The 20,536-nt window shown below is 33.6% G+C and overlaps 1 protein-coding gene across 7 annotated transcripts in view; it reads left to right on the top strand.

Annotated features, from left to right (window-relative positions):
- LOC127862678 (uncharacterized) overlaps positions 1 to 13,448 on the top strand; it is an 89,653-nt gene extending 76,205 nt beyond the window's left edge. For 5 of the 7 annotated variants that reach the window (XM_052401917.1, XM_052401916.1, XM_052401914.1 and 2 more), the window contains 8 exons: positions 132 to 305; positions 3,303 to 3,398; positions 4,005 to 4,112; positions 5,063 to 5,218; positions 6,461 to 6,553; positions 7,119 to 7,145; positions 9,158 to 9,301; positions 10,497 to 13,448. In XM_052401917.1, the coding sequence (XP_052257877.1) occupies positions 132 to 305; positions 3,303 to 3,398; positions 4,005 to 4,112; positions 5,063 to 5,218; positions 6,461 to 6,553; positions 7,119 to 7,145; positions 9,158 to 9,301; positions 10,497 to 10,538 (840 nt within the window). In that variant the 3' untranslated portion in view covers positions 10,539 to 13,448. The remainder of the gene's footprint in view (positions 1 to 131; positions 306 to 3,302; positions 3,399 to 4,004; positions 4,113 to 5,062; positions 5,219 to 6,460; positions 6,554 to 7,118; positions 7,146 to 9,157; positions 9,302 to 10,496) is intronic. The other 2 variants (XM_052401920.1, XM_052401915.1) reach the window with 1 other exon arrangement.
- The last annotated feature ends 7,088 nt before the right edge of the window (positions 13,449 to 20,536 follow it).

Below are 20,536 nucleotides of genomic sequence, written 5' to 3'. Positions count from 1 at the left end.
CCATATTTCTATGGAATACTAAAACTCAAGAATAAAAACAACATTGTTAGCTCTGTACATGTATTTACTTAATAAAAATAAGTTTAAACCCAGACTGCCTTAAGCTATCATCTTTTTTCTCCTAATTTCAGACCCAACTTACAAAGACTCCAGACATTAAACCCCTGGACCAGGACCTGAACTTTGTGTGTCAGTACAGCCCCAAGCATGGCATCAAGGTGGCTATTGACAGTGCCGTCAATCTCCCGTGGACCAACTTCACACACGCCCACATGTGCTTTAATCCACCAGCTGCTTTCTATCTGGTATGTTTAGTTTTTATGTAAGCATTAAAAATTGTATTAAGCTCGCTTGCAAAAAGCTGGTTATAGCAGCCTCAATGGTTGAGTATGTGTGCATTATATGTGTATGTGTGCATAATATGTGTATGTGTGCACTGTAACTTTGTCATATACTGTGAAACCATTATTATTCGTCCGACATTATTTTTCGCGTTTTTCGTCCTTCGACCGATGGACGAATTCAAGATCCTAACGAACAATCATGTCCCATATTTGAAACAAATAAGACTGAATTACCGTAGGCATGAGGCATTTAAATCCAGCGTAATCCAAGCATATACACACGGCTCGAAATTAACACTCGCACACTCGCAAAATGCGAGAAAAAAAGATTGCAAGGTAAGTTATAAGCCACTAGTATTTTTTGCATATAAAGAAATAGTGAAAAAAAACGAGTTATATTGCTTTAATGCGTTCGACGGCGTGAACGCTAAACCGTAGGTCAATTTTTTGAACGTCCGAATACCCATATGCGGAAGCGCGCAACTTGTTTGTTGACTGGTATACTTATAAAACAGATACACAGATGGTAGTGATACAAAGAACATGAAACAGTCGACTATTCACACTCAAGTTAAATCCGGTTTTGACACAAAGGGGTGTTCATTATACAGTGTACTGACAACTGACATTTCCTGTAAAACGCGAATGCAATAAGGCTGTATCGAATGCGTCGACTTCGTTTATGTATAATAGTGTTGATTAGCGCTAATTGTTAACAACTTTATTACCCATTGTGTGTATTGTGTTTTTCAGGGGTGTTGCAGATTATACAGCCTACACGCGGCGAATCCGGATTAAAGACAATACTATTAAACGCAATTAAAATATGACGATGTGTGAAATATATTATGCGATTTGTTACAAATTAATAAAGAACATTTTGATTTGTGTTTGGTTGTTTGGTTTCAAATATTTACGATGCAAAACGCTTGAAACTTTAATGAAATATGACCAAAATAATTTGCTTACGCTAATTATAACCCATAATGTTCGCACCTTCTCTAATTGGTGCCGATAAAGGTAAGATTGTAATCAGTTTGACCGTGATAGTAATGGAAAAAGACTAATTGGCAATTGGCTTCGTTGTTTAAAACACTTGTTAACGATTATTCAGTCCAACTTATCCGCTAATCATAACAAAGAACGTGTCAATGACATAAAATGATAAGGGACAGTTACTATCACCTAAAATAACAGACTTGCTAATTGGCATATGCCAAACAAGGCCCACCTCCTGCAAGTGACTACCAAGTGCTGCACCTCTCTTTCCCCAGCACAATGTTTTCGCAACCGCGTATTACATGTATTACAAACAAATCGGACGTTTTTTGTTTTGTTTTTTTCAAAACCAGAAATGGACGAATTTAAGAGCGGACGAAATAGTCATTTTTATGAAAAGGGCGAAATTTTGTGCCGACGAAAATAAATGGTTTCACAGTATGGTGCAATTTAAATAATGACTTAAACACAAATGACAACTATCATAAGACATTAGACAAAATGCTGCATGAAAATCCAACTTCCTATCTCAAAGGTCAAGGTCACATTTAGAGGTCAAAGGTAATATATTGCATTAAACAGCTTGTCTACAGTGTTACTGTGCTATTCTTCATGCAAGTTTAAAATAACTCACCACAAATATCCACCATGAAAAGACTACATTTTGTGTATAATATATGTCTCCCTATCCCAAAGGTCCAATATGATTATAAAGCAGGTAGTCCGGATTCTAACTGTGTCTAACTGTGTCATGCATCATTCAATGGAAATATGTAAGCACATATAAGTAAGCACAAATGTCCACAATGGCAAAATGGTGTGTTGCATGTAACATCTGTCCCATAAACTCAAAGGTCAAGGTCAAACTAAGAGATCAAAGTGTAAATACAGCCAAAAACCAACTTGTTCAGACTGCAACTTTATCATTCATCATCATGCATTTTCAAAATGATTTTCCACACATGCTTACCATGTGGTTTTATCATCCCATGGGCAAAGTTCAAGGTCACACTAAAATTCAAAGTAGAAACATGTGTGTTGTGCATGTTGGCAAGTAATACCATGTACAAGCGTTAATAACAATGGGCTCAATGTGTTGCTAAAAGGCATTTAGTGTAATAATTTTCTTGCAAGTTTTAGGCAATTACTTTAAACTCTGAAGTTATTATAGAACATTATTTTAGTTATAATTCTTATGAGAGGTGGTATGCGAAAGTTATTCAGAAAGTCAAAAGGTCTTTTGGTCAGTGTTTTGTCTGTATACAACATTATAAGTTTGCAGGGTGCTATAAATTTAAAACCTAAAGAATGTCATCACCATGAAGTGTATATTGCCAGACACTGTTTTTTTTATCTCCATTGACCAATACATTCTTGAGTTATTTGCCATAGAACGTTGCTGAAAAAATTGATGATTAATTTTAGTATATGAATGCTCTAGCTTCTTCTTAAATACTTGTAACTAACATTTTTATTGCATGTAAATGAATTTTATTAAACTATAAATATTTTAAAGTGGAATGATTTGCTAAAGTCAGTAAGATTGCATGGTAGACAAGTTAAGAAATTTATTTTCAAGAATTCAAGAAGTCAAATTCTCACCATTTAAATCAGTTAAAATGAGGTGCTCTCTTATAAAATAGGTTGTCATGCATGTGCATAATTGTCAGAGATTAGCCTGTGCATAATTGTCCCAGATTAGCCTGTGTATAATTGTCCCAGATTAGCCTGTGCATAATTGTCCCAGATTAGCCTGTGCATAATTGTCCCAGATTAGCCTGTGCTGCCTTAATTTTGAGCTAAGAAAATACTTCCTTTAAACAGAAAATCCATACAAGCAGAACGTGAGTCCCTGATTAGCCTCTGCAGACTGCAATTGGTTAATCTTATGACACTTGCTGCACATGCATAAAACCTAGTTTTCACAAAGAGAGACTCCAATGATGGATTCTTTTCCAGGGTGCTCCACATGCTACCTATGACAAGCTGATGTTCACAGAAATTCTTGACACTCGCAGCACTAACACATCCCCAGCATGGAAGGACGGCTTTAAGGTGAGTAACAAGTCTTTAACCTGGCTTAAACAACACAACAACAATGATTTAATTAGTCTGCTTCTTTGACTTAGAGAATTCCTGAAAATGTTGAATAAAGAATGCTTTGGTAAAATTGGGCTAAACCGATGTGCGTAAAGTATTGTCTGTATTCAGAATTCTACTATTTCCTCTTGTATTTTGAATTATAAAAGTGAGCATTAAAGAAAAATTTTAAATGCATATTGTTGTTGTGTTAAGATGACATAGCATGAAAATGATGTCGGCTGCTCAACTCTTATTTTTTTTTGTGCTCATTAACTAGATTCTTGAGAAAGGCTTGCAAATATATTGGTTAATTATCAATTAATCAATTAATAATCTTTTACACATTTATTGTAATGGATAGTATTTGCAGTTTGGCTATAATTTTTTATTGGGGCTATAAAATTGTCCATTTGTCATAGTTCAAAGGAAGTTGATGTTATTTAGCTTGATTAGATTTATAATAAATATCTTTTTCGCACAGATGGTATTAATCCCATCGGTTCCTTGCACTGATTAATCCTGTACATATCAGTGTTTCACGTGTCCTATTATAATAACATCCATACATTTTCCCGGCAGCATTTCCCTCGGCGTTCATTCCACCGGTTCCTTACACTGATCATCCACATCCAGGAGATATCTGTGAATGTCTCTAAGGAGAACTACAAGTATGGACTCTTGGAGCAGGTCAGTATGATCAGGGTTGTCATGGCATATTGCATATGAGCCTCGTGCTGGGCTTAACCCTTTGCATGCTGGGAAATTTGTTGTCTGCTAAAATGTCGTCTGCTGAATTTCTAAAATTAGCATTTTCTTCGATTTTTTTCAAAGAATACTATCAGAATAGCAAACAGTTTAGATCCTGATGAGACACCACATTCTGTGGCGTCTCATCTGGATCCAAACTGTTTGCAAAGGCCTTTAAAATTCAGTTCCAGCCCTGAAAGGGTTAATGCAGTTGCTAAAGTATTGTCCCAGATAATCCTGTGCAGTCCACACAGGCTTATCAGGGACAACACTTTGTTTTTATGGAATTTTAAATATAAAAGAAGGTTTTTCTACAGAGAATCCTGTTTAGGTGAAAAGTGTCGTGCCTGATTAGCCTGTGGGTACTTAACGAACATGCCCAGCCTTATATGGGACGACACTTTATGTAAATGCATTATGCCGAGTTAACCCAGAATGTTGCTCATGTGTAATCAGGCCTCTCTATTCAGAGAAGATTCTCAAGATCTTTTCTAAGACAACAAGTGCTGGTTTTACCCAGGCAACAGATATGTTTAAACTGCTGATGTGTGTGATGGATTGGAATTTGGTATTTCTGATTGAAATCTCTAGATAATATCCTAATAGTAAAAATTAGTGTTTAAGATTTTTTTTCTTCCATTTATTGCAAAGATTCTCTATGGTTTCAGAATAAATTATACAAAGACTTAATCATAAAGTTCAGAGAAAGGCTATGGAAGAAAGTCTGTTTTAAGCCAAAATCAAGGTAATGAAGAAAGTGTCGTCCTTTCAGAAAGCACAGGTTGGGATGACACTTGACGCACCTGCATTTAGCCTAGTTTTCCCAGAGAGAGGCTCTATTTCTTTATAAGTTTTACCTTTGGAAGCACATGTTCATCCTTTGCTTGCAGGCCTGGACAGCTGTACAGATCTTCACAGACAAGTACTGCACGACGCAGGCCTTCCAACTTCCTTTGTTTGCCGGTTCCCCTTCTCAGACCATCCTGAAGCAACTGGCCAGGGAACCATGCAAGGAGTGGATGGAGAGAATGATCAGAAATAACGGGGTACACAATAAAATTTTTTTACAAAGGCAGTCATTTCGAAATACCGTCGGTCCTCGGATTTTTCCGATAATAATTTGGAAAATCCGGAAATGATTCTAATATTGCCGGACCTCATGTCCGGTAATAAAATTGTGGCGAAATTTGGAATTCCATAAGCTTTTTCCAGAAAAGTTACAAGGCAAAAGTAAGGCATTTACAGAGTTATTTATGAATACTCCAATCATGAAAAACATTTTTTTATTGGTTGCATTTCTTGAATGACGTACGTGCATATACGGTATCCAAAGATTTTTGCTGCGTCGTCAATGCAAATTACAATGTTAAAAATGTCATCTTCGTCTTTCGTCGTCATTTTTTACTTTTTGGGCCTGAAATAATCAGTTCTGGGCCGGATATGGCTGCATGATTATAGGACCTCATTGCCGGCAATAAATTATAATTTTGGGAAAGACTGCAAAGGGAAAAGCATGTTAACTCATTCCCATATTATAATGCCCTTGTCCAAGTATAAAGCTTATTGGTTCATGTTAGCATATATTGTCATTTGAATGTCAGAAGGACTGTAATATAACCTTATCAAAGACAATAATTAATAAACTGAACACTTTGTAAGGCAAAGATATATATTTTTTGACAGGCTTGTTAAGTTAAAATGATAATGTCTTAATTTTATGAAATTCATATACATGTATGAATAAATAAGTCATGTTTTATATTAATATAAGATGACTATTTGCCTAGATAAATGTGAATAACATCTTGTGAACAGGTTATCCGAATAATTATACTGTTGAAAACCAGAAAAACTGTCCTCTCATGATTCAACCAAACCCAATCAACTAGCAAAGTTTGTTAGGTTTAGTCCGATGATATTGCATGACAGGAAGATGTACACAATTTTCCAACTACCACTTAAATATTCTATATTTTTGTACTGATATATAAATAATCCTAACTCTGGGAAAATAAGGCTTAATGCATAAGCATAAAGTGTTGTCCCAGATAAGCCTGTGCAGTTTTCACAGGCTATTCATGGTTGACACTTTCTGCTTTAATGGTATTTTTTTGTTGAAAGGAAGTCTCTTCTTACTTAAAATTCAAATAAGTGGAAAGTGTTGTCTCTTATTAGCATGAGCAGACTGTACAGGCTAATCTGGGACAACATTTTTAGCACATGCATTAAGACCAGTTTTCCTAAAACACTAAAAATAACTCGAAATATGTATGTTTTGTACTCCACAGATCCACCTTCTGGAAGGCTCCTCTGTATTTGTTCGTATCGCAGACGCACGCAGGGACGATGAACTTCTCTCTGACATTGCACACAACAAACTGGTAAGGAAGCATTCTGTCGATAAATATTTTGTTTTGGGTATTTGTTAGCATCTGTTTGAAGTAGTAATATACCTTTTGAATGCTTTTTTAGTAAAATGAATTAAAAAATTACTATTTAAGCTTAGTTTGTCTCGTACACCTGTTGTAAAGTGAGGCATTTTATGGGAGTGCATTTGGCAAGATTTTTTATTCATGATTAGTAGAGTATTATTTTTTGTGCATGCATTTTTTGTAATACGTTATGCATGATGAGTAAAATTTCATTATATTGCATGCATATTGCATGATGTTTATGCCCAAACCCCTTTGTCTTTTGTACACTGTAGAAAATATAGTGGATTTTTTTAAACATGTTGTTGGGGCACCAGCATTTGTGACACATTTCTGTTGATACAGGATTAGTAAAATGTAATCTTATTTCACTTATATTGTGTGATTTTTGATACCTGATTAGTAAAATTTTGATACCTGATTAGTAAAATATCATCTTTTTGCATGCATATTGCATGATTGTAATGCATAATTAGTACAATGCCATATAATTGCATGTGGGTGTTGTTTCTAGGAGGAGAATGAAGACGGTCTTCATCGGGTATAGTGCCCACCTTGCTTTGGTGTTTTAGGCTAGAATGCAAATATGTGTTGATGCCTTGAATTTTTTCCTAGGAACATGTTGTGTTGATTATGAAGGGCACCTGATTGATTTTGACATAAAAAATGCTTTCAAATAGGACAAGGAGTGCATTGTAAAATGTTAAATGCTTGTGGCAGTGAATTTAAAATGTGATTATCTTAATCAATAAAACTAATGGATATTAACTTCTGGAATTAACTTTTTAGAGTGATTATATCTTCAAAACCATTTTAGTTGTTCAATGTGATTTCAAATCTGAAAGTTATTTTAAAGTTTTTTTTTGCCACATTAAAAATTTATGTCAGTAGAAGCTACAAGTGAAATCCGATGTTCTATTTTATGTACATGTATATCTAATGCATTAGGAAGTTTGCTTTTCAAGATTTGAGTGTGTGTTTGTGTGTCATATTGGTATTGATATGCATTTTGTAGTGGCTAGTGGCGGTTGGTCGATGGCAACATATGTGTTTTGAAAAAGTAGTTAATTTTGTGTTGTCTCTTGGTGGAATTTCTAAATGAAGCAATTGATATTTTTATAGACTAACCAAATGTTACACTTTAAATTAAGTGCACTTGTGTTGCAACAACTTTGTTACTGGTTCTTGTAACAACAACTTTGTTACTGGTTGCGACAATGTTCTACGTATTTGTTCTTGCTTGTAACAACGCTATTTGTTACTGATACTTGTAACAACGGTGATGTTACGGAATGCTCTTTGTCAATGAAATGTTCTTTGAGATTTAATTGTTCAATTATTGTAAATTGTGATTCCAGTAATTTGGTTGTTCTGTGAGAGGTAGAAGAGGAAGGCGGACTGCAACGCAAAATGAAATACATTTATTCAAACTAGTATTAAGCAGTCATACAAACATACATTCATAAATCAAACATACAATTTAACATATATACAACTAAATTGGGAATTAGTCAATTTAGTAAGAGCTACTTGTTTTTAAAGTAAATATTAATTTACTAAACTGTTACAATCAACATAATTATTAAAATAATATAAATTATAAGTATTCATATTATTGCATTTAAAAGTAATAAATTTCAGACTTAAAGGTAAAGAATTAAATAAAATAAATCAAAGAAAGTAAATATGGTTTCTTATCTGCAATGCTAAAATGCAATACATTTATTAAAACTAGTATTAATCAGTGAAGATGTAGTAACTGCATCACATATATATACTAGTTTGGTGTTTGGAAGGATATTTGGCGTTACCAGGTGATTATAGAAAGTCAATACAGAAACATGTGTTGTAGAATCCACCCAACAATAAACACCACTATTATAAAGGAATCTAATATAAGGACGTGGTACATATTGCATGCATAATTCAGATGTACGTTGATTGGCAAGGAATGTATCAATAACACATTAACAATAGGTAAAAGGCAAATGTGCTAAATAACTAGCTTTAGTATAATAAAAAGTGGTTAAAGGGAAAATTCTATAAAGCAATTTAATTATGTCATGTAAATACTTGTTCTGTATTAAAACATGTTGTTAAAGAGAAATGAAAGATATTTTAATTTAAGACAAATCTTTGTGAAACTTGTTAAATAACTTAAACATTAGTGTTTTACTACATATTTAGTGTGACCCTATTTCAGATGCACAGAACCATTTAGAATTTGATAATTTTACAGAAAAATGTCACAATATATTTTAAAAGAAAACAACAACTGGACAATTCAATTAAGCCAAATATTATGTAAAGGAAAGAATGAAAGAAAATATTAAAATAGTCCACCAAAACCCAAATTGCTCACTTATTCTCAAATTAGCGTCCTGAATCCTGACAAACTTTCTTTCGTTATATATTTAAATATATTAAAGACATGTACAATTTAGACTTTATTTTTGCAGATTTTTAAAAATATAAATAACCAATTTATCCATCAGCTGCAAAAAAATCCCTTTGTCAAAAATTTGATTCTCATTTCTACCAATTTCTGGACAGGTTGAAGTGAACACTGACTACATTCCCGTAGGCCTGGAGGAGTCGTACAGTCGGGAGCGCCCTGGAAAACCCCTAGAGACCCTTGTACCAGTCGGGAAGACACCAGAACAGTTCATGGACAACCTCAAAGTGAAATTCAAGAGTGTAAGTTATAGGACTTTTTTGTAGATTTCAAATTGTTAAACGTGTTATGGTTCAATATCTGATAAAACATGTCTTAGGTTTTAATAATGTTGTATTCTATTGTAGAGATGTAGTTGTTAAGTGTTTATTTTGTGAGCCTGTGTTGAGATTTAAAAGTAAATAATTACAAGAGCATGATACATTTTTAACCAGGTTTTCCGAAGGAAAAAACTGGTTATTAGATTGGCGAATGCGGGCGGGCTGGCTGGCTGGCTGGCGGGCTGGCTGGCTGGCGGGCTGGCGGGCTGGCGGGCTGGCGGAATAAGCTTGTCCGGGCCATAACTATGTCGTTCATTGTCAGATTTTAAAATCATTTGGCACATTTGTTCACCATCATTGGACGGTGTGTCACGCGAAATAATTACGTCGATATCTCCAAGGTCAAGGTCACACTTTGAGTTCAAAGGTCAAAAATGGCCATAAATGAGCTTGTCCGAGCCATAACTATGTCGTTCATCGTCAGATTTTAAAATCATTTGGCACATTTGTTCACCATCATTGGACGGTGTGTCGCGCGAAATAATTACGTCGATATCTCCAAGGTCAAGGTCACACTTTGAGTTCAAAGGTCAAAAATGGCCATAAATGAGCTTGTCCTGGCCATAACTATGTCATTCATTGTGAGATTTTAAAATCATTTGGCACATTTGTTCACCATCATGGGACGGTGTGTCCCACGAAAGAATCACGTCAATATCTCCAATGTCAAGGTCGCCACGACTAAAAATAGATTAAAAAAAAAAAAAAAACTTACAAAGGGGGTTAATTTTTTTTGGTCATTTCAAAAGTTCAGTTTGAGTTTTCTCCCTTTATCAGATTTTTTTTTCACAATGAAAACCTGGTTTTGTGACAATTTTGTCCCTTGTTATTGTTTTAATGTAAATCTTAATATTAATTTAGCTTTGATAATATATAGTGATATGACCAGTTACTCTAGAGAATGCTGGCAACTATATTCAACTTTTACCTATACTAAACTCTGAAAAATTAAAGTACTAGTGAAGTTCAACTTAAAAAAAGCTAGTTTATTCGATTGTAATTTATTTAAGGTAAAAGATGTATATCCATTTTTTTTAACTTTCTGTGAAGTCTCATTCTATTATTTGATTGTACAATATCTGACACAAGTTATGATAATGTATTCACATCTTTTCAGCTGGTGTACAAACTGTATGAAGAAGGGAACATAGAAAAATAGGCAAAAGAAGGACACACCTACTGATGAAAATGTGCATATATATCCATGGAAGTCTGTGGATGGCCAACAGTGCAAGTTGATTCAGTAATCAATTTGTTTGAAACTGAACCTTAAACAGATTTTCTGGAAGCTTAGCTTCAATTCCTTACAGAACAAAATTATGGTAAAGGATATCCTTATTTTGAATATTTAAACTAACAACTTATTTTTGATATTTATAAGAGCTTAACAATGTTCTTTTGAAAAAAACATTAAGAATCTACCAAATATGTGCCAATAACTATAAAGAGTAACCAGTATTTATTTTTGAAATTAATACAAGCACATGTTGACATGAACTTTGTGTTGTCAGCTTTAGAAAAAATAACGATGATAGATTTTTATTAATGGCTAGACAACACATGTTATCTTCTGAAATTTTAAATAAAATTTATTCAACAAAACGTATTAAATAATAATCACGTTTCGTTTACGTATAGTTTGCTAAGACATTTAAGCACTGAGATTTGAAGCGGAAAACATGGTTACGGAGAAAAGGGTATCAAGTGTAACTTCAAAATGAGTTTAAAAATTACTCTTTAGTTTATAAGAACATTACTATTGTTATGGTTTACCTATCAAGTACTGTAACTGGACTATATTGTTGAATCGGCAGTGACTCACAGTTGAGGCACAGATCGCAGTGTGAAATTGTCACACAACCCTCGTGTAAAATCTAGTGATATCAGTAGTATAATTAGTTAAATTTAGACAATTGTTTGTCATTGACACTTATTGTTAAGATGTATGTATAGATTTTTAATTCTAGCTGCATAAGACATTTAATGGAATACCTGTTTTACAAGATATATTTTTTATACAAAATAACATGTTGTGAAATACAGAAATATGTTGATACTTTAACAATAGGGAATGGTATATTTTTATTACCCATCTCTTGTGTTTGTAAAAAGAGTTTGATTTTATTAATCATTCTGGTTGTGTTTTTTTGTTTAACTTGAAGTTCTCATTGGTACTTTATTTGAATATGTCTGGATCCCAAAAATATGTACGAATCAAAATTAAACATTAAATGTTGTTAAAACATGGTTACATTTATTTTTTTTAGTTAAAAACAAACACTCATTGCTTTAGTTATGAGGTACAAATTTAAGTTGTTGTATTTTATATATTTTATTCATTTTGCACAGTTATATGTTGCACTTGTGTTCAGTTTTTGTGTTTTGTTTTGAAATTGTTGCTGATTTTTTTTCAGATATATATTGGTTAATATGTGTTTTCATCTTTTGTGTTATTCTGCTTTATTGTATATTTGATAAAAAAAGTTAGATCTGATGTTATTTTTACATAATTTAAGGAACACATTATTGAAAGGTATATGTTATACATGTGCTTAACATTTGTTCTTGTTTTTCTGAGTTTTGAAATGTTAGTGCCATCAATTTATGTATGCTTTAATCTTTGAAATTGTAAGCTGTACTTTTACTTTTTATTTTTTTGTTTTTCATTTTATACACTTAACATTATCAAGTTGAAATCAGTGTAACATTTATCTACTGTTACATACTAAAGCCTTTAAATAGTTAATGTACTTCAAAATTGTGTACTGTAAAAACTAAATATTATGACTTTGTTATAAATTATGAACAATAAAGACTAAGGTGACAACAGACACATTATGCTTAATATCATTTCTGAATAATCTACCTATACGTTATTGTCAGTGTTAGTAATATTTTTAAGTTTCAATGCAATCACAGTTCAAGTGTTATCACAACCCACTTTTTATTATCAAACATAATTGACAAACTATATTGTGTGCATGCAAACATTTAACTGAAAAAGAAGAATGTATACCACTGAATGTTGCATATTTACAAAGTGTACTTATGATGCATTGAAGTCCGCTGTTCACTTATGGCTTACCAATATGGGGCTGTAAAAACAAATGGGTATTAAAAAAATAACACTTCTCTAGTATTGAACAATTACAACAGAGATACGTAATAGTATAAAATAAACTTTTTATTTAACTTTTTGGTTTGAAAAACAAAACAAAACAATACTCATTTGTGTTTGAAAAAAGTAACAATTTTGTTTACAAAGTAGCATTTATAAAATTCATTCCCATCAATTTTTTTTAATTGAATGTGATTTTCAAATAATAATTTTTTATTCAATGTTTCAATAAACAATGTATTTTAAAATTTTTATGTCGGCCAAACTGTGAAACTATACAATTTTAATTAATGTCTTTGATTCTTGTTAACAATACCTCATATTTGTCACAGCCTGTTGTTTTATACTGTGATTGGTGTCTTGTATACATCTACAGTGATACCCAATTGTTTTGTTATATTTATAACGATTATTGTGATACTTTTCCACTGCTCACTACTGACCGTTTGATGATCGTTATTCAACATAAAGTTCTGTAAAAAATATAAATAAACATGTTCTATTGGACACATGTTAGACATTAAGATATTTAATATAGAGGCTATTTGTATATGTCAGTGTAACATAGTATAATTATTTCATGGGTAGTCATATAAACCATATAATACAAGTTGAAATATTTTTCTAAATGACCGCAAATGAAATGATAATACGATCGTACTCTGAAATCAGCGAAGTTTCTTTTTAAATCAAGGTATTGGGGGATGAATTTTTATCATAATTTTTATCATACACGAAATTTGATCGAGCGTCATTACATGACATTCATTTTGATTGCAAACACGTTGATTAACGCTGTAATATTTATTTATTTTATGCTTTCCGGTGGTTTATAGAGAAATATCAGTGAATTAAAACATATAATACACTGTTTCAAACAGTTTATATTAACTGGGAAAACTATCGATAATTTCTCAGTTGTACTGTAGTATGATAAATCAAACAAAAACATATATTTTTCTTTCCTTTTTTTATCAACGTTTTGGCTTACGCTTTCATCAGGATAACACAAATATTAACGGAAAGCGGATGTTACGCCATTAACTTAACGTACATTTAATTGCGGGAAAATATACGTCAATAAAATGAACGTTAATTAAATGAAGCTTAACTTTCGGATTCAAGAATACACAATTTCCTATAAACTATATATACAAAAACTGTGAAATGACGTTCTTAACGTTACGACGTCATTATTTCAGAAAAAATCATTTGTAAGCATAACATACAAAGAAATATTGACTTAAATTCACTCGTGATATAGAAACAATGTTATTTTATCTTCTTGAATAAGAATAGATATACCACCAAATTCATCAGTTATCCTCTATTTATTTTCGACTGTTTAACAAAGTGATTGTTATTATAACTTTAGCTTACAAAATATATTTTGAAATGTCGCAAAAAAACTTGAAACCAAGCCAGAGTGAAATATTCAAAGTTCATAATATTACTAGAGCTTGAATTAAATGATCAAACTGGAATTTACTGGTATTCTCCATCTATTCAATGAATATAATAAAATATTTAGTGCTTCATTAAGATTAGTATGATTAAACATAACTTTAATGTTAATGTCGGTTTTTACTTAAAACATATTTATGCCCCCCTTCAAAGAAGAGGGGGTATATTGCTTTGCACATGTCGGTCTGTCGGTCTGTCTGTCTGTCGGTCGGTCTGTCGGACTGTTGGTCGGTCCGTACACCAGGTGGTTTCCGGATGATAACTCAAGAACGCTTGGGCCTAGGATCATGAAACTTCATAGGTACATCGATCATGACTCGCAGATGACCCCTATTGATTTTGAGGTCACTAGGTCAAAGGTCAAGGTCACGGTGACCCGAAATAGTAAAATGGTTTCCGGATAATAACTCAAGAACGCTTAGGCCTAGGATCATGAAACTTGATAGGTAGATTGATCATGACTCGCAGATGACCCTATTGATTTTCAGGTCACTAGGTCAAAGTCACAGTGACCCGAAATAGTAAAATGGTTTCCGGATGATAACTCAAGAACGCTTATGCCTAGGATCATGAAACTTTATAGGTACATTGATCCTGACTCGCAGATGACCCCTATTGATTTTCAGGTCGCTAGATCAAAGGTCAAGGTCTCAGTGACCAGAAATAGTAAAATGGTTTCCGGATGAAAACTCAAGAACGCTTATGGCTTGGATCATGAAACTTCATAGGTACATTGATCATGACTGGAAGATGACCACTATTGATTTTCAGGTCACTAGGTCAAAGGTCAAGGTCACAGTGACAAAAAACATATTCACATAATGGCTGTCACTACAACAGAGAGCCCATATGGGGGGCATGCATGTTTTACAAACAGCCCTTGTTTAAGACGAAATATTGATCATGTTTAATATTATTCATGTTTTGAGGTTTCTTCAACCATTCTAATACATTTTAATATCATATCATACCTTAAATCATTATATTCAGGAAAAAGCACCACAGGTCCTAATACAATCCTTGAGCTACTTTCTTTCATCAATTTATTTTCATAATTTCCCACTCTTAAGTTTGCATATTATATGTTTTCGTGTGATCTGGTGGTTGGGAAAATGTATTGTTGATTGTAAAACTATATACACAATGTATAAGCATTGTACATATACATAGTGTTATTTATACAATGTATCTCATGTGATTCAAATCTGTGATAAACATTTGATTGTATAACGTCTTCCGTTATGTTTTGAAAAGACGATGAAGATTATTACATAGTTGAACTTCCGCTTTTGGCAATGCGATATGTCATATCAATATGAGTGTATTTCTTGGTCTTGAGTATGATTTGAAATATGCTTGTGAAATAGTAAATATTAGTAAATAAATTTTATCTATGCTCCTTAACACTTTTCATAGAATATCCAAAATATATTAAGCAAAAGCATATTGAATGTCTCTATATTCAATACATTTGCATTTGCAAGATACTTGAATCATTTCAAAATTCCAAGTGATTGGCATCCATCTTGAATAAAAGTTAGTCCTTCTCAAAATATATGTCACATAAAGTGAAGGTCATACTTTGACATCGAAGATCGAAATAAAACACGTACTGTTGTGAAGACGCGGGGTCGGGATGTTAATCACTGTCAGTAATCGTGTCTAGTGAACCTTTGATTATGATTTAAAATGTAACCGTGACCGTTGACTGCTAAGAATGTGCGCGTCTATTGTACCATAAATTGTGTCATCAACCTCAGACAATCAAGCAAAACGTATGCCCGCAGCAAATGTTCAGTTCATGGATGGAAATGCTACCAAGAAGTGTTATTAAAATAATTCGTGGCATTATGAAAATAAACGAATAGCCCTTCCATGTTCTAAAGACGAACTGTAAATGTTAAACATGTGAACACTATACAATTAGTAGAGCACCGTGGAAGAAACTTTTGTTAAAGAGGATGACTTATTTTTCGGCATGCTAAATCACTATTGAACGGAAATAAATTTCGAATAAACAATTTCAATACAACGACCATAATTGTAAATTATATAAAAAGAATTATTGCTTATGCAAATGAGATGATTTTACAAACATTTATCGATGACATTTCAATCGTCCAGAACAAGTTTATATAGTGCAATCAGAGAAGAATAACAATTGATGATTTCTCTCTTAGTTTTATGTAACTTTTAATAACACGAAATATACACTATTTGTACTGCAACAAACAATAGAAACTGTCCAGTCTTACATATAAATTCATTACGCCACAAGTACATGAGCTTTGCGTACGTTTTCTCAACTTTAAACTACTGAACACTACGTAATTCTAATTGATAAAACATTGTATAACAACGCGGAGTTATGTTTCTTTGCTTTCTTCTCCTCTTTTGTCGAGGACAATTGTTTTGCGTAGAAGCAAATGAGACCATTATGGGTTCTTGTGGACCTACAAGTGTTGTCATGTTCCGGATGTTTCCGTTGGTTCGTGCTCCATACAGGAGATACGCAGCAGCAGTCGGAGACACTAGTTATTCGAAGGCATTAATCCTACGTTCGCTTGAATCAGTAGGACTGCTGTTGATTTATAGAAGAACATTGAATCGGAAATAGGCAAATACTCAATAAAACGGATTTTCAGCGTAAAAACGTGCACCAAAACAAAATTTAGAATTATATACATTTAGTATTTATTTACTTGTAGTCTGTGGTTTAACAAGTACAGAACAGTCTTATGCAAGAGTGTTGTCTTGGTAGTTTGGTGTTGCTTTGAGGCCGCACAACGCCTGTTAATATCTTTCCAACGCTTCTTTAGCCATCTGCAGTTAACAAACATTTTAAATTATTATTATTATTAGATAAAATTTATTCTATATCTATACAATATTTGCATTGTATTTTCATAATGAGTTGAGCTTACAATACTATACACCAATTCTATTATGATATACATTCAGATCATTAACTTAATATTAATACAAATGTGGGTTTATCTATCCATTAATCTGCCATGTTAATCAGTCAAAAGCGCATTTGTTATTCAAGAATCAATGAATATTGTCCACCGATATTACTTAAAACAATACACTCTCCCTACTTATATGACAATATGAATCTGATTTTGAAACAAGAACTTTCTTTTTTTTAAAGATATACGGCGTGCAAGATATTAATTTCATAATGGCTCAACCAATGGACTCTATGACACAGTACCAGAACGCGAACAGGGAGGTGAGAAAGAAGATGAATGAGACCAAGGAGTCGTGGATTGAGGAACATTGTAATACCATTGGCAAAGAGATTACCACAGGTTGCAGTAAGAATGCCTCAAGTCCTCCACAAAGAACTGTCAGCCCAAGGCATTTGTTATAGCAAACGCGGACGAGAACCGTCTGAACGAGAGTGCCGCAGTCCTGAACATGATGACTTAATACTTCAAAGACCACTTTAACTACCCACTTGACTCCAGTCTCCTAAAGAACTATCGCTGTCAAGAAGCGGATGACAAAATTCCGTACTTACTTAAGGAAGGGTTGGAGGAGGCAGTGAGCAGGCTTAAGGAATGAAAATCTACCGGAGTGCACAATGTCCCGTCTGAGCTGATTAAGCACGGTTCCGAGGCAAAGACTGAATAAATGACGGGACTTTGGCAGATATCTTGAAGGAAAATAAGTTGCCCAAGGAGCGAACCCCGTCATCATCCTACCGAAAAGGGGCAATATCAAGCTGTGTCTGAATTACAGCACCACCAGCCTCATCAGATATCCCGGCAAAGTCAACTTCACATCATCCTCAACCACTTGAAAAGGAAGGCCGAGGAATTGCTGGCGGAAGAGCAGTCTGGATTAAGAGCATGGCAGAGCACAAATCTTCAACTAAAGAGTCATAATTGAAAAACACCTGCAACACCTACGTGAGCTCTTACAAATAAATAGACTTAAAGAAATGTTTCGAAGGCGGATGTCATGATTGACCATGGAAGATTCTGGGAGGATTCGACCTTGACGAAACGCTGTTGCAAGTCATGCAAGAACACTTCGGAAACGCAAGCAACGCAGTACTTCTCAATAGACAGTTGGGTGACTTCTTTAGGATTTAAGTTGGCGTCCGTCCGGGATTTTTGCTCTTCCCCGTCCTTCTTAAACTTTTTCTTTGGGAAGATGCGGATGACCATCCAAGACCACCACTCCTCAATTCCCAACGTTGGTAGACTCATCTAAAACTTGAGATAAGCTTATGATATTGACCACATCGGGGGCACCAACAATCAACTCCAAGGCCTCACCGACAGACTACTATTATCTGAAAGAGTAGGAGCATACGGAATATAGGTTAGCACGGAAGGGTCGAAGATCATGGTTAACAGTACGAACAACACCAGTGCATACATCACCATGATGAGAAGCTGGAAGAAGTGACCATCTTCAAGTTCTTGGGAGCAGCCGAATCCAAGGATGGCATCAGTACCGCTGTGGTCCGAATAAAAATATCATAAGTGACCGTCTTCAAGTACTTGGGAGCAGCCGAATCCAAGGATGGCGCCAGTACCACTGTGGTCCGAATAAAAACATCATAACCACCGCAGCGATGGCAAGATTTAGCAGGTTGTAGACAAGAAAGCTAGCTCCTTTCTAACCCTCTGTGTGCAAACGCTATTATATCATAGCACAATAATAAAATGCACACATTCTGCAGCGTGCTTTGAATGCGGTTTAAACAAACAGCCATATTTTCTTTTACACAAGTCTTAAATAAACGGATCCGGGATCTGCTTCCTGTAAATAACCAACGTGCCGAATAGAATTTGCTAAGAACCAAAATGCTAACTCTGTTCTATTCCAATTTTCGAAAGACAAAATATTCATCTTTAAAAAGATACTAGGCTTCTACAATCTGTTTTAAAGGAAAGGCAAAACAATGATTTGAAAGTATGCTGTTTCGTAATCGGACCCTATTAGAATTGGAGTTAGTTTAAGCACACACATATCATTTTTACGTTTTTTCGCATGCGATGTTAAATCCGCCGTCATATAAATATTGAAATTGGTCGAATGAGATTTCTGAAGACAGCAACAACCAAACGACCAACATAAAACCTCACCCTGAATGCATCAAATACCAATTATGAAATGGTAATTAATTATAAAATACATTAAACAGACTAATTTTGTAAACTCTTCTTTAATTACAACGTAGGTTTGAAAACAAACATCATTGATCCATTACACCGAAGAGAGTTTTTATTAAATCGGTTTTGGATATGTATATTTTAAATTAAACAATAGATAGTAGTATCCGTTAATATGCATTTAACTTAAAATTATTAATAAACCAGTAATAAAATAATTATTTATAAATCAATCCACCTACGTGTACCTTTTAACTAACGCGACTATTGCACACACAACAATCCGCGAAAAACAAAGTAACTTGCAGGAAAAAGCTAAAAGTAACATAAATACTCAAAATCAACGAATACTTCCCAAACTAATTTGTAAAATAAAGTTTACCCATTAAAAATCAGAGTTCCTTATAGCAATCGCCGAACTATTTTCATTCATTTTATTAATTTTTTTAAATATTTTAATAATTTGTAAAACATGGTACATAAAGCATAATTATATTACACATAAAATAAGTTGTATCCGCTTATGGCATACGAAATAGCAAACATATAATTTAAAATAGCATCACAGTTGATAAGTCAAGCAAACAGAGATACAGGTTTATAAAAATTCAATAAATTATATAACTTAATATAAAAATTGAGACAGTAAAATAATAATACTATTATTGGTAAATAACTGTTTTGTACATATATGTGTGTACTAATTTTTTTATCCTATTTTCAACGCGACATTGACGGTATAACACCTTATGGAATATACTAGCCTGTATTCAACCTTGTGGGATATACGGTCGTGTCAGTTTTGGAAGGAAAACTATTTGGCAAAAAAATAAGGAAATACAACGCCTTTGCAGCAACATTTACGACAATGATTTTTTTCATTCTATTTTCATTGGATTTTAAAAGTATAAAATAAAACTTGTTACTTTGATAATGATAAGTAGTTATATCTCTATAGTGAAAATATTGTGAATAAACATATTAAATTTGGAATACAGATTTATAGTGCTGATTGTGCACTAGGATCGGCTAGTATGAATTACGAGTCTTATAAAGCCCTAGTTGTCTGCGTGAACAAATTTGATGCTTTAGATGCACACATGCACATCATGTGGAGCTCAGCAAACAGCATTAGATACAGACAGGCACACTATTAGGAGTTCAGAATACATATTTATAGTGAAGATCCTGTAACTTCTATTTACCAGCGTCTATGCGTCTCTTCGCAAGTTTTTATACGGGTGTTAAAGCGTTGGTGAAGTAATGGGCGCCTATAAATCTTTATCCAGATAACGTTCGCATCGTGCTTATAATGTACGTTAAAATCGGGATTATAAATTATTGGTATCTAATGATCTGTGCTCAGTTTACATGACATGCGCTTATATACTTCCATTATGCCTTAGTTGAACCCTATAAATATATGCGTCCCAAAATTGAGTG

This window comes from Dreissena polymorpha, chromosome 16, assembly GCF_020536995.1.
Source record: "Dreissena polymorpha isolate Duluth1 chromosome 16, UMN_Dpol_1.0, whole genome shotgun sequence".
NCBI lineage: Eukaryota > Metazoa > Mollusca > Bivalvia > Myida > Dreissenidae > Dreissena > Dreissena polymorpha.
Note: the sequence above shows the minus strand (reverse complement) of the source record. Positions and strands in the feature narration are given on the sequence as shown.